Source organism: Oncorhynchus mykiss, chromosome 27 (assembly GCF_057628025.1).
Source record: "Oncorhynchus mykiss isolate SJ-2025 chromosome 27, ASM5762802v1, whole genome shotgun sequence".
NCBI lineage: Eukaryota > Metazoa > Chordata > Actinopteri > Salmoniformes > Salmonidae > Oncorhynchus > Oncorhynchus mykiss.
The window spans coordinates 36,012,601-36,027,342 of NC_143048.1; the positions used below are offsets into that span (position 1 = coordinate 36,012,601).

Below are 14,742 nucleotides of genomic sequence, written 5' to 3' on the forward strand. Positions count from 1 at the left end.
TTGGTGTGCTTGGACCATGTTAGTTTGTTGGTGATGTGTACACCAAGGAACTTGAAGCTCTCAACCTGCTCCACTACAGCCCCGTTGATGAGAATGGGGTATGCTCGGTCCTCTTTTTCCTGTGGTCCACAATCATCTCCTTTGTCTTGATCAAGTTGAGGGAGAGATTGTTGTCCTGGCACCACACGGCCAGGTCTCTGACCTCCTCCCAAAAGGCTGTCTCGTCGTTGTCGGTGATCATGGGCGAACAGGGAGACCAGGAGGGGACTGAGCACGCACCCCTGAGGGGCCCCCGTGTTGAGGATCAGCGTGGCGGATGTGTTGTTACCTACCCTTACCAACTGGAGGTGGCCTGTCAGGAAGTCCAGGATCCAGTTGCAGAGGGAGGTGTTTAGTCCCAGGGTCCTTAGCTTATTGATGAGCTTTGAGGGCACTATGGTGTTGAACGCTGAGCTGTAATCAATGAATCACATTCTCACATAGGTGTTCCTTTTGTCCAGGTGTGAAAGGGCAGTATGGAGTGCAATAGATATTGCATCATCTGTGGATCTGTTGGGGCAGTATGCAAATTGGAGTGGGTCTAGGGTTTCTGGGATGATGGTGTTAATGTGAGCCATGACCAGCCTTTCAAGGCAGGTTACCTTAGTGTTCTTCGGCACAGGGACTGTGGTGGTCTGCTTGAAACATGTTGGTGTGTGTGTCCATCCTAGTAGCACATATTAACTCCATCCTAGTAGCACATATTAACTCCATCCTAGTAGCACAGTGGACCAATTCTAATTCTACTCTCACTGATGCCGTGTCACAAGAAAATAAAAAATATTTTTCCATGATTAATGCCTAAGGAAATTAATTTCCATGTGTCCTATCTGTGACTTTTTAAAAAGTTAACCCACACAAAGCTAGAAGTGTTATTGAAAGTCATTAGAGCAGCCGAGGCACCAACACCACGGACAATCGGACAAGTTTTATTCAACATTTCAGCTTGTAGAGGACCATTTCCAGAATCGAACACTGTCACACGGCAGGTACTGGTAGCCTAGCAGTTAAGACCAGGAACCGACAGGTCGCTGGTTGGAGTCCCCGAGCCGACTAGGTGACGTGCCCTTGAGCATGGCATTTAACACTAAATGTTCATGTAAATTGCTTTCGATAAGAACATCTGCTGAATTACACAAAGTGTTCCAGGTGGTGTATTAGAAATTCACCGTCTGGTCCCCAGGCAACCAATCAACCAACTGTCAGTGGCTGTGCAGGTATGAGTCACTGGCTGATGGCTGTTGTTTAACTTGCTTGTCTTTCATTGCAGAAAGCCCTGAGGCACAGGAGAGTGAAGCATTATGGTTACTAGTTTCGCTACAACAAAACAACATTGTGGACAAAAACAAACCGTTACCTGGAGGTGTTTGTGTCTCTCAGTCCCTATGACCATGATTGCAGTGTTGGAATATACTCTCAGTGAATATACTCTCAATGTTTGTGGTCCTGTTCCCAGGTCTTCTCCAGGTGTGTGTCCCTGTGCTGGAGAAGTGTGTGAGGCACAGACACACAGACGTCATGCCAGACCAGCTGACTGTGAACCAGTACCATTCTGGACAAGTTGAGTGTAATCTCATCTCATCCAGCAGCTGTAGTACTCTCCTTAACCACACAGAGGCAGCAGAGCTCTGCATTCAGAAAGTAGAGGGCAGTAAAAGGCAGTATCAATGCTGTTGTGGAATCAAACTAGTGTGTTGAACTGGAAATGAACAGTTATTCAGAGGTCATTTACAAACCATTATACTTGTTGGTGTTTGGATAACTAATGTTAGTAGTGCTGATGTTTTAAGGTATACCATTAAGGCAATGGTTTATTTGTGTTCTTGTTGTCAGGTATTCCTCCTCATGTGGACATTCACACTGCCTTTGAAGACCTCTCCCTCAGCCTGGGGGCTATGGTACATCTACATTGTGTGTGTGTGTGTGTGTGTGTGTGTGTGTGTGTGTGTGTGTGTGTGTGTGTGTGTGTGTGTGTGTGTGTGTGTGTGTGTGTGTGTGTGTGTGTGTGTGTGTTGAGTGGACCGGGGGACAGGGACAGTGAGGGTAGAGTTGGTGATGGGGGATGGGGACTGTGAGTGTAGGGTAGATGATGGAGACGGGGGACAGGGGCAGTGAGGGTAGGGTAGATAATGGGGATAGTGGAAGGGGACAGTGAGGGTAGGGTAGATGATGAGGGTAGGTAGATGATGGGGACGGGAGGACGGGGACTGTGAGGGTAGAATAGATGATGGGGACGGGGGGGACAGGGGCTGTGAGGGCAGAGTAGATGATGGGGACGGGGGGACAGGGGCTGTGAGGGCAGAGTAGATGATGGGGACGGGGGGACAGGGGCTGTGAGGGCAGAGTAGATGATGGGGACGGGGGATGGGGGACGGGGACTGTGAGGGTAGGGTAGATAATGGGGAAGTGGAAGGGGACAGTGAGGGTATGGTAGATGATGGGGATGGGCGGACAGGGACAGTGAGGGTAGAGTAGATGATGGGGACAGGGGGACAGGGGCTGTGAGGGCAGAGTAGCTGATGGGGACGGGGGATGGGGGACGGGGACTGTGAGGGTAGGGTAGATAATGGGGATGGGGACTGTGAGGGTAGGGTACATGATGAGGATAGGGGGACGGAGACAGTGAGGGAGGGTAGATGATGAGGGTAGGGTCGATGATTGGGGCGGGGGTACGGGGACTGCGAGGGTAGGGTAGATGATGAGGACAGGGGAACTGGGACTGAGGGTAGGGTGGATGATGGGGACGGGGGACGGGGACTGTGAGGGTAGGTTGGATGATGGAAATGGGGGACGGGGACTCTGAGGGTAGGGTAGATGATGGGGACGGGGGACAGGGACAGTGAGTGTAGGGTATATGATGGGGATGGGGGACTGCAACAGTGAGGTAGGGTAGATGATGGGGATGGGGGACTGGGACATTGAGGGTAGGGTAGATGATGGGTATAGTGGAATGGGACAGTGAGGGTAGGGTAGATGATGGGGATGGGGGATGGGAACAGTGAGGGTAGGGTAGATGATGGGGACGGGGGGGACAGTGAGGGTAGGGTAGATGACGGGGACGGGGGGGACAGTGAGGGTAGGGAAGGGAGAGATGGGGGAAGGAGTGAGAGTGACGGTGGATGGAGAGAATGAGAGAGAGAAAGTTGGGGAGGGAAAGAGGGAGAGAGAGAGAGAGAGAGAGAGAGAGAGATGGGGCAGTAGCAAGATGAGGGATGGAGAGAGAGATCGGTGAAAGAGAGAGATGGGAAGGAAGGGAGAGAGAGAGATGGGGAGGGAGAGAGATGGGGAGGGAGAGAGAGAGAGAGAGAGAGCGAGAGAGAGAGAGAGAGAGAGATGGTGAGGGAAAGAGCAATGGGAAAGGGAGCGAGAGAGAGAGATGGGGAGGTAGAGAGATGGGGGGAGAGAGAGAGAGAGAGAGAGAGAGAGAGAGATGGTGAGGGAAAGAGCAATGGGAAAGGAAGCGAGAGAGAGAGGTGTGAGGGGGAGAGAAAGAGAGGTGGGGGGATAGAGAGATGAGGGATGGAGAGTGATGGGGACAGACAGCTGGGTGTGGGAGAGATGGGGAGGGAGAGAGAGTGATGAGGGATGGAGAGAGGGAGAGATGGGGGATGGAGAGAGAGCGATGGGATGAAGAACCCCTGGGAACCAGCCGCCATTCAATCGTACTCCCTGGAGAGCGCCAGACGCAGAGCACCGGATCCGGATGCTGGAGGAGGGGTAGGTGATGCTGGCAGAAGGGGAGCTGGGGGTGAGGTAGGGAGGCCACTCCTCTCCCATCGGTCCATCCTCTCCATCATCTGGTCCATTGCCGACCCAATACGGTGGAGAATGGCCGTATGGTGGAGGACTCACTCCTCCATAGATGGGAGAGGAGGTGCAGCTGCTCCTGCTGACTCCATTTGAATGGTGCAGGATTCTGTCACAATCGCCTGGAGTGGTGGGTGCAGAGTCAATTGCAGAGAGCAGAGGATACTGGGAAAAACCGTCTTTACTGGGATTCCCACACGAACGCCCAAAATCATAGGCGATAAACAGACTAACAGAAAATAATACCGCACGGACATAGGCGGGCCTAACATAAATCAAGAAAGGGACAGGTGCAACCAATAAGACCAAACGGACAGAAAAGGAAAAAGAGATCGTTGGCGGCTAGTAGACCGGCGACGACGACCGCCGAGCGCCGCCCGAACAGGCAGGGGAGACACCTTCGTCGTGACAATACATCTTGTGTCTGAGCCGTTGAATTGCGACTCCACTTTGTCCCTGTACCGGCATTTCACTTGGTTGATTGCCTTGCGGAGGGAATATCTACAATGTTTATATTCAGCCAATTCCCAGACCTCTTTCCATGGTTAAATGCAGTGGTTCCTGCTTTCAGTTTTGCGCAAATTCTGCCATCCATCCACAGTTTCTGGTTAGGGTAGGATTTAATAGTCACAGTGGGGTACAGCATCTCCAATGCACTTCTTTACAAACTCACTCACCGAGTCAGCGTATAGGTCGATGTTGTTCTCTGAGGCTGACTGGAACATATTCCGGTCCGTGTGATCAGAACATTCTTGAAGTGTGGATTCCGATTGGCCAGACCAGCATTAAATGGTACCACTGGTACATCTTGTTTGAGTTTCTGCCTATTAGACAGTAGGAGCAAGATGGCGTCGTGGTCGGATTTGCATTACGAAAGTTAGAGTAGCAGTGATCGAGTGTATTACCCCTGTGCATAGTGCAATCAATATGCTGATAGAAATTCCTTGTCCATAGACTGCTTACAGGGTAATGAAACCAATGGAATTTTGTAATTTCTGTGAACTATCCCTTAAAATGTGTGTTTTCTGTGGTTTTTACATTTGAGTAATTTAGCAGACACTCTTATGCAGAACGACTTCCAGTAGTAAGTGCATACATTTTCATATGTGTTAGTACTGTTCCCCCGTGGGAATTGAACCCACAACACTGGTGTTGCAAATGCCATGCTCTACCAACTAATAATGTCTCTGTGTGTACTGACTGACGCCTGCCATATGGAGGCGGAAATTGGTCACATGTACAAGGGGATCGCTGGTCCCTTCAGCATCACTCGACACTCCCCTTAGCCATGCGTGTGTCACTTCCTGTCTTCCATTGAACCAGAAACCATTCTCGCTGATGTGGGCTCTGGGAACGGAAACTACCTGGGCATCAACCCTGAAGTGATTGCGGTAAGGTGGTCTGTGAGGGTAGTTTATAAATACTAGCATCTTTAAACACTATCAATGGAGGAGAGTGAGTTCTGTTTATTGACCATGCGGCTCTCTCTCTTCTCTCAACTCAATTAGCCTACCATACAAGCTTTTCACAGACTCTCTTTTTTGCTAAATGTTCTCAGCTTTGCGAACCCTGATGAAGGCAATTTACAGTAATAAACGCTACACTATTTTTGTGAAAATGGATTAGGATACCTGCAGATACTCTTCTCCCCCTCAGCCACTCTTATAGTGATAACTTCACTACTTTGAATTGAATGTGAATGTTGACCTTTGTGTGTCTGTCTCTGTGTATAAGCAAGAGTGAATGTACATTTTTGGTGTGTGTGTGTGTGTGTGTGTGTGTGTGTGTGTGTGTGTGTGTGTGTGTGTGTATGTGTTTGTGTGTGTTTGTGTGTTTGCACTTGCGCATGATGAAAGAGACTATATGAAATTCTCCTCCAGCCCTGCCCCAGATCCCTCCTTATAGGCTAGAGCGAATTACTCATAGAGCTTAATTACATTTCTCCCCTGAACAAGAGTTTTATTGAAAAAATTATTACTGCTATCAATTTCCCCACTCTCTCCTCTCCTACTCTGCTGTGAGTTATTGTGGCTCGCTAATCTGACTGTAATTTGTCCACTGCTGGTTTTCATTATGTGGAGTAAATTGGATGGCTTTGATAAGGATGAAAATGTCTTCATGAATCTCTCGATGAGGCTTGTGTACAGGCAGGCCAGTAATGGGGAGCTTTATAATCAGTAGTTGTGTCCTTTCCTTTCATTATTTAATCTGAAAACTGTGTAAAAGGAGTAATTACTCCCAGCCCTACCCCCAGCCCCAGCCTTATTCCCAGCCCTACTAACAGCTCTACCCCAAGCTCTACCCTCAGCCCTGCTCCCAGCCCTAACCCAGCCCTACCCCAGCCCTTCTCCCAGCCCCAGCCCTACCCCCAATCTTGCTCCCCAGTTCCAGCCCACCCCCAGCCCCGCTCCCAGCCCTAACCCAGCCCTACCCCAGCCCTTCTCCCAGCCCCAGCCCTACCCCCAATCTTGCTCCCCAGTTCCAGCCCACCCCCAGCCCCGCTCCCAGCCCTAACCCAGCCCTACCCCAGCCCTTCTCCCAGCCCCAGCCCTACCCCCAATCTTGCTCCCCAGTTCCAGCCCACCCCCAGCCCCGCTCCCAGCCCTAACCCAGCCCACCCCCAGCCCTTCTCCCAGCCCCAGCCCTACCCCCAATCTTGCTCCCCAGTTCCAGCCCACCCCCAGCCCCGCTCCCAGCCCTAACCCAGCCCACCCCCAGCCCTTCTCCCAGCCCCAGCCCTACCCCCAATCTTGCTCCCCAGTTCCAGCCCACCCCCAGCCCCGCTCCCAGCCCTAACCCAGCCCACCCCCAGCCTTTCTCCCAGCCCCAGCCCTACCCCCAATCTTGCTCCCCAGTTCCAGCCATGCGCCCAGCCCTAACCCAGCCCTACCCCCAGCCCTACCCCAGCCCCAGCCCTGCTCCCAGCCTTACCCCCAGCCCTGCTCCCAGCCTTACCCCCAGCCCTGCTCCCAGCCCTACCCCAGCCCCGCTCCCAGCCTTACCCCCAGCCCTGCTCCCAGCCCTAACCCAGCCCACCCCCAGCCCTGCTCCCAGCCCTAACCCAGCCCACCCCCAGCCCTGCTCCCAGCCCCGTGTTTCACTGCTACTACCATGTGTTCCAGAAGGGGGAGCTAGAGCTGTTGTATTCGGCACATGTGACATATCAAAATGTGATTTGATTAGAGGAGCTCTGTGTCAGGTTTAGAAGGGTGACCATACAGAGCAGCTACCATGACCAGGTGTGTCATATTGGGGAAAACTGGAGACAGATAAACAAACAGTATCAAGGTTTGAATGAATTAGTTCCCTAAACTGAAAAACATTGAATTCAGAAATAAATTCGCTTTTCACCTCATCAGATAAAGGCAAGACAATTATACGAGGCAATGATGCGTTTTATTGTCTCTGATTATTGTAAATAATAAAGATTGAAAAACATAATGGCCTTCAAATTAATGAGGAAAGTGTCTGTTTGATTTCCTTCACTCCAAATGTATGTATTTAGTTTTAAGTGTTAGAAAAAGCCCCAGGATGTTGAAAGGGAATGGTAACCTTGAAATACACTACATGACCAAAAGTATGTGGACATCTTATTCCAAAATCATTGTCATTAATATGGAGTTGGTCCCCCTTTGCTGCTTGGGAAGGCTTTCCACTAGATGCTGGAACAGACTTGCTTCCATTCAGCCACAAGAGCATTAGTTCAGGCACTGATGTTGGTGGATTAGGCCTGGCTCGCAGTCGGCGTTCCAATTCATCCCACAGATGTTGGATGGGGTTGAGGTCACGGCTCTGTGCAGGCCAGTCAAGTTCTTCCACACCAATCTCGACAAACTATTTCTGTATGGACCTCACTTTGTGCATGGGGGCATTGTCATGCTGAAACAGGAAAGGTCCTTCCCCAAACTGTTGCCACAAAGTTGGAAGCACAGAATTGTCTAGAATGTCATTGTATACCTTCGCATTAAGATTTCCCTTCACTGGTACTAAGGGGCTTAGCCCGAACCATGAAAAACAGCCCCAGAACATTATTCCTCCTCCACCAAACTTTACAGTTGGCACTATACATTCGGGCAGGTAGCGTTCTCCTGGCATCTGCAAAACCCAGATTTGTTCGTCGGACTGACAGATGGTGAAGCGGGATTCATCACTCCAGAGAACGCGTTTCCACTGCTCCAGAGTCCAATGTCAGCAAGCTTGACACCTCTCCAGCCGACGCTTGGCGTGGGGCATTAAATATCTTAGGCTTGTGTGCTGCAGCTCAGCCATGGAAACGCATTTTATGAAGCCCTCGACGAACAGTTCTTATCCTGAGGTTGATTCTAGAGGCAGTTTGGAACTCGGTAGTGAGTGTTGCAACAGAGGACAGACGATTTTTACGCACTACACGCTTCAGCACTCGGCGGTCCCGTTCTGTGTGCTTGTGAGGCCTATCACTTCGCGACTGAGCCGTTGTTGCTCCTAGATGTTCCCACTTCACAATATCAGCTGTTACAGTTGACAGCTCTAGCAAGGCAGACTTTTGGTGAACTGACTGGTTGTAAAGGTGGTATCCTATGACGGTGCCACGTTGAAAGTCACTGAACACTTCAGTAAGGCCATTTTACTACCAATGTTTGTCTTTGGAGATTGCATGGCTGTGTGCTCGATTTTATACACCTGTCAGCAACGGTTGTGGCTGAAATAGCAGAATCCACTAATTTAAAGGGGTATAGTGTATTTGTGTCTTTGTAACATCTGAATAGTTCACTTTACAAAGGTTTCATACCTCCCTTAGACTGAAGAATTTGGTGTTATAGAAACTTTCGTTTTGGGGTAAACTATTCCTTAAGTACCCTTCATTGCCAAGCTGAGTCACTGTAAGTTCTGGTATTTTTAGTGCAGTGTGTTGGTCTGCTGCTGCTGCCATTGCTTCCCAATGCCAGACTAATTCATCTCAATGAGGGCGGTACCAGACAATCACAGAGAGAGGGGCCCCAAATGTCCAGCTCATCAAAAACTGTATGCTCCTCTCTCTCCTCTCTGTCTCTGTCTCTCTCTTGCTCGCTGTCTCCATCTCTCCTCTCCGTCCCTCCCCTTTCTGCTGTTTACTGGGATTGTCGTGGTCACTACACTGCCTCTCTATCACTTTTCTGTTCACTGTTCTATCACTGTTTACTGGGATCGTCGTGGTCACTACACTGCCTCTCTATCACTTTTCTTCCCTCTCCCATCCTCCTCTGTCTTGCTCCTTACTTCCCTCTCCCTCTCATTCCCCTATCACTCCCCTCCATATCTGCTACTGCATGGTCCCTGAGCAGCCTGAGTATCAGTATCAGGAACACATTTGTGCTGTCAGGGAGTCTGGCTCTCTGTAGACAGCACCTGAAATGGACATACGCACCCAACACACTCACACACCCCAATCATAATGAGATAAGGTCCAACAGACAAGTTAAATAGCTGAATGGATCTCGGGGTAATGGGCTCTTGTTCGTGGCAGTGACGGTATCTCAAAGCAGCCCCGTGATAATTGAGAAATGGCTCCCGGTAAATTACCTCTGGGACTGTCTGAGTCCACCGGGACTGAAAAAACAGTTATGTAGTTAAAAGGAGGCTGGAGTCTACCATACCTAGTGTTTTATCTGGCTATTGATTGTTGTGCTGCTGCTGTTGTCTGCCTCAGATAGGCACTTGACATTTTCAGAAAATTAAAGGTGGTTAGATGTCTGCCTGCCCACAGTGTATTGATCAAATAGATAGTGACATCAAGACAACATCATTGCAATACATTCCTATTCATTATAGGCCATTTTGCATTCCTTATTATGGTAAACATCTTGGCCTTGTCATAGGCAGGCCAATACTGTATAGTCCCTTTTCCTTTAGCCTACCCAGCATAACACACTGGAGCCACCACAGAACGAGAATTACATTTTAATTATATGAGAGCTACACTATATCCCATCTCTCAAGTAGTGCTCTGCAGACACAGTGAGATTGAGAACAGAGAAAACGTTAAATGAAGGCCTAAAAGAGGGGGGATTGAACCTTGCAGTTATTCGATGAGTGCACTGCCCTACTACCTGTCCAGGTAATCCAGGTTGGTTTTTATATCAGTTTGTTCACACGTTCACAAAATACAACTGTATTTCTATCTATTTAAAAAAACGTTTTATTTGTTTGTACGATCCAATGCAGTGGACTACATTAACCAGAAACAATGTATTTTCAGGTCTCGTAAATATTTTTGCGACAGTTGATGGAAGCACATTTAACGGCAGTGTTATGGCGACGCACGGAGGTAGTTTTGAAAGTGTTAACAGCATCGAAGTCCGAAAAGAATACAAACGTAAAGCCAGGGAGGAGGTTATTCAGAAGGTACATATGTGTGCTTTATAATTAGATACTAGTCTACATGCGCAATGTAAGATACGTTGATATAACGCCAGTACAAAAGCCAAGTGCATTGCTGCAACGACTAGTTGAATGCTAACAAATAGCTAGCCTGAAGGTCTGCCATACGACTTAGTTAGCTAGGTTTGTGATGCATTTTCTACAATATTTGCAATTGGTACATATACGTATGTTCAATATTATACAGTGATAATAAGTCGTTTGAATAATGCTATTACATACTAGCTAGTACAGCATATATGTGTAGCTAGCTATCTTAGCCAGTTCGCTAGCAAACATCAAAACAGTGAGAGGAAGTCACATGGTCCTTGCTAGTAGGGATCATTGGGACGTCTCCCCACCCCACTCACTGAAGTTGAACATTAAAATGGGTTAGGGACTTCCGAAGGAATCCGGATAGCACGAACCAGAGTCACATGGCTGGCTGGCTAGCTACTGTACCTATTTCGTCTTAGCTAAGCTAACTACCTTTAAACGTGTGTTAGAACTATACAGTCGAACACTGCTGACTTAAGTATTTGTAGAAACTAGTTAACATTACTTGCTTTCATTTTCAATTCCTTCCCAAGTACATTAACTTGTCCCCTTTCCCCCCCATGGTGGCTTTGCTACAGTACAATGCTGTTATTCTCTCTCTGGTGGTCAGTCAGGTGTGATGTGAATATGGCAAACACTAGGTGGCGAGGTTGTACATAACAGAGCTGGTGCATGCCTCTTTCTGCCTCTATCTACCCACCTCAGGTGATCAAATCAAATGTTATTGGTCACATATGTAACCGATGTGAAATGGCTAGCGTTTCAATCGGTGACGTCACTCGCTCTGAGACCTTGAAGTAATTGTTCCCCTTGCTCTGCTTCGAATGTGGCTGTTGTCGATGTGTGCAGAGGGTCCCTGGTAAGAGACCAGGAAGGGTGAGGAGAGGGACGGAAGCTATACTGTTACACATACACATATTTAGCAGATGTTATTGCTGGTGTAGTGAAATGCTTGTTCCTAGCTCCAACAGTGCAGTAATATCTAACAATTCACAACACTACACACAAATCTAAAAGTAAAGTAATGGAATTAAGAAATATATAAATATTAGGACGAGCAATGTTGGAGTGACATTGACTAAAATATAGTAGATTAGAATACATTATATACATATAAGATGAGTAAAGCAGTATGTTAACTTTATTAAAGTGTATAGTGTTACATTTTTAAAGTGGCCAGTGATTCAAAGACTATGTATATAGGGTAGCAGCCTCTAAGGTGCAGGATTGGGTAACCGGGTGGTAGTCGGCTAGTGATGGCTATTTAACAGTCTGGTGGCCTTGAGATAGAAGCTGTTTTTCAGTCTCTCAGTCCCAGCTTTGATGCACCTGTACTGACCTCATCTTCTGGATGGTAGTGGGGTGAACAGGTCATGGCTTGGGTGGTTGTTGTCCTTCATGAGCTTTTTGGCCTTCCTGTGACATCGGGTGCTGTAGGTGTCCTGGAGGGCAGGCAGTGTGCCCCTGGTGATGCGTTTGGCAGACCGCACCACCCTCTGGAGAGCCCTGTGGTTGCGGGCGGTGCAGTTGCCGTACCAGGCTGTGATCCAGCCCAACAGGATGCTCTCAATTGTGCGTAAAGGTTTGTGAGGGTCTTAGAGCCAAGCCACATTTCTTCAGCCTCCTGAGGTTGAAGAGGTGCTGTTGTGCCTTCTTCACCACACTGTATTTGTTACTTTTATTTCCTATATTTCTTAAAACTGCATTGTTGGTTAAGGGCTTGAAAGCAACTATTTCACTGTTGTATTTAGCGCATGTGACAAGTACAATTTGATTTGGTTTGTCTGTGTGGGTGGATCATTTCAGATCGTCAGTGATGTGTAGGCCGAGGAACATCAAGCTTTCCACCTTCTCCACTGCGGTCCCAGCAAAGTGGATAGGGGCGTGCTCACTCTGCTATTTCCTGAAGTCCACGATCAGCTCCTTCATTTTGTATGGTGTAAGGTGTTAAGATCACTTTTACAATAGATTACTAGGGAAAAATACAGAGCAAATGACGCTGTGCTCTCTGAGGACAGGAAGGAAATGACAAGGCGGGTGGAGGCTTGCATCAATGGAAGCAGATTGTTATTGTTTACAGTGGTGTGATTGATCGAGGCACACCATAGTGTGTGTGAATATGAGGTGTCGTCAGTCAGGTAATGGCGTCTGAAGGGGATGGCAGGACAAACACTGCTGCAGGGAGATAAGGGCTGTGACGCAACCACTCCGGATTCATTTTAACATGGTTAAATTCCTCTTTCAGAACACACATACAACCACTTAATAACACCTTACACCATACATATGCATGTCATGCACACAAAAACATCAACACAGAGTAGTGGGGTCCATGTTATCTCCTGAGCAGCTGTGTTGACTATATAAACACAGTGTGAGGTGTTTGAAATGGTGACACACCTGAACTCTCTCCATTTATTTCTCTTTCTCACCTCATCTCTCCCTTCTTCCTCCCCCTCTCTCACTTAATCTCCCCCTCCCTCCCTCAGGCTAAGCAGCAGTATGAGAAGGAGGAGAAAAGGAAGGAGCTGAAGAGACAGCGAGGAGAGGACACATGGATGCTCCCTGAAGTTGACCTCCGACTGCAGCAGCTAGAACAGGTCAGCAGGTCGTTGCGTTGGTAACCCCATGACCTTTTAAGGAGGTAGTTCGTGTGACCTCCCTATCCTCTGCATGGCCTAGTAGTATGGTTGACCCCGAAGTCAATATGTGGTTGTCATCCAGTAACAGTAGACCTAGAGCTGAGCTGTTTTTCATACTGTCATCTTTTTTGTAGCTCTAGCTTATTGATGTTTCCAAACCCTTTATCCTATCTATCACGTCTTCATACTGATCACTTCGTTTTGCATATTTTAATCAGGCCCACTCATTTCTGTCACCTTCAGGAGGTTTCAGGCAAGAAGAAGAAAGAGAAAAAGGCCAAGAAGATTAAGAAGAAGAGGAAGAAGGAGAAGAAGGAGAAGAAGAGAGCTGAAGGAGGAGATGGGTCCAGCTCAGAGGTAAGTGTCATTGGACTGGCATATCTTTGTATTGCACCCCCTACTGGCATATCTTTGTATTGCACCCCCTACTGGCATATCTTTGTATTGCACCCCCTACTGGCATATCTTTGTATTGCACCCCCTCCTTTCCTTTCACCTTTCTTTTCCTCTCACATTCCCTTTCATTCTGATTCCCTCTCTTGGGCTTCCTGTCCTCTGTCCTGAACATACAGTGCCTTCAGCAAGTATTCACACCCCTTGACTTTTTCCACATTTTGTTACAGCCTGAATTTAAAATGGATTAAATAGCGATTTAAAAAAACAACAATAATAATAATACTTTTTATCACTGGCCTGTACACAATACCCCGTAATGTCAAAGCTGAATAATGTTTACAAATTAATACAAAATTGAGAAGCTGAAATGTCTCAAGTCAATAAATATTCAACCCTTTTCTTATGGCAAGTCTAAATAAGTTCATTTGCTTAATAATTTGCATGGATTCACTTTGTGTGCAATAATAGTGTTTAATGTGATTTTTGTTTAATGACTACCTCTTTTCTATACCTCACACATACAATTATCTATAAGGTCTCTCAGTCAAGCAGTGAATTTCAAACACAAAGACCGGGGAGGTTTCCAATGCCTCACAAAGAAGGGCACCTATTGGTAGATGGGTAAAACAAAACAAAAGCAGACATTGAAAATCCCTTTGAACATGGTGAAGTTATTAATTACACTTTGGATGGTGTATTGATACACTCGGCCACTACAGAGATACAGGCGTCTTTCCTAACTCAGTTGCCGTAGAGGAAGGAAAACGTTCAAGGATTTCACCATAAGGCCAATGGTTACTTTAAAACAGTTACAGAGTTTAATGTCTGTGATAGGATAAAACTGAGGATGGATCAACAATATTGTAGTTACTCCTCAATACTAACCCAATTGACAGAGTGTAAAGGAAGCCTGTGCAGAATACAACTATTCCAAAACAATTCACTTTTTGTCCTGAATTCAAAGTTCTATTTGGGGAAAATCCAATACAGCGCTTTACTGAGTACCACTCTCCATATTTTCAAGCGTAGTGGTGGCTGCATCATGTTATGGGTATGCTTGTAGTTGTTAAGGACTGGGAAGTTTTCAGGATAAAATTAAACTGAATGGCACTAAGCACAGGCAACATTATAGAGGAAAACCTGGTTGTCTGCTTACCACCAGATACTGGGAGATGAATTCCCTTTTCAGCAGGACAGTAACTTAAAACACAATACCAAATCTATACTGGATGGCTTACCAAGAAGACAGTGAATGTTCCTGATTGGCCAAGTTAGTTTGGACTCAAATCTACTTGAAAATCAATGACAAGATCTGAAAATGATTAACAACCATTTGACAGAGCTTGAAGAATAATGGGCAAACATTTTACAATCCAGGTGTGTTAAGCTCTTAGACTTACCCAGAAAGACTCACAGCTGTAATCAC

General features: G+C 47.2%; 1 protein-coding gene across 3 annotated transcripts in view; it reads left to right on the top strand.

The window, feature by feature from the left end:
- The first annotated feature begins 10,078 nt into the window (after nt 1–10,078).
- The window catches only part of cwf19l2 (CWF19 like cell cycle control factor 2), a 38,860-nt gene continuing 34,196 nt past the window's right edge, over nt 10,079–14,742 (top strand). For 2 of the 3 annotated variants that reach the window (XM_036965014.2, XM_090223923.1), the window contains exons 1-3: nt 10,079–10,206; nt 12,768–12,878; nt 13,164–13,277. In XM_036965014.2, coding sequence (XP_036820909.2) covers nt 10,114–10,206; nt 12,768–12,878; nt 13,164–13,277 — 318 coding nt within the window. In that variant the 5' untranslated portion in view covers nt 10,079–10,113. Of the gene's footprint in view, nt 11,851–12,084; nt 12,879–13,163; nt 13,278–14,742 lie in introns of all 3 variants that reach the window. The other variant, XM_090223924.1, reaches the window with a different exon arrangement.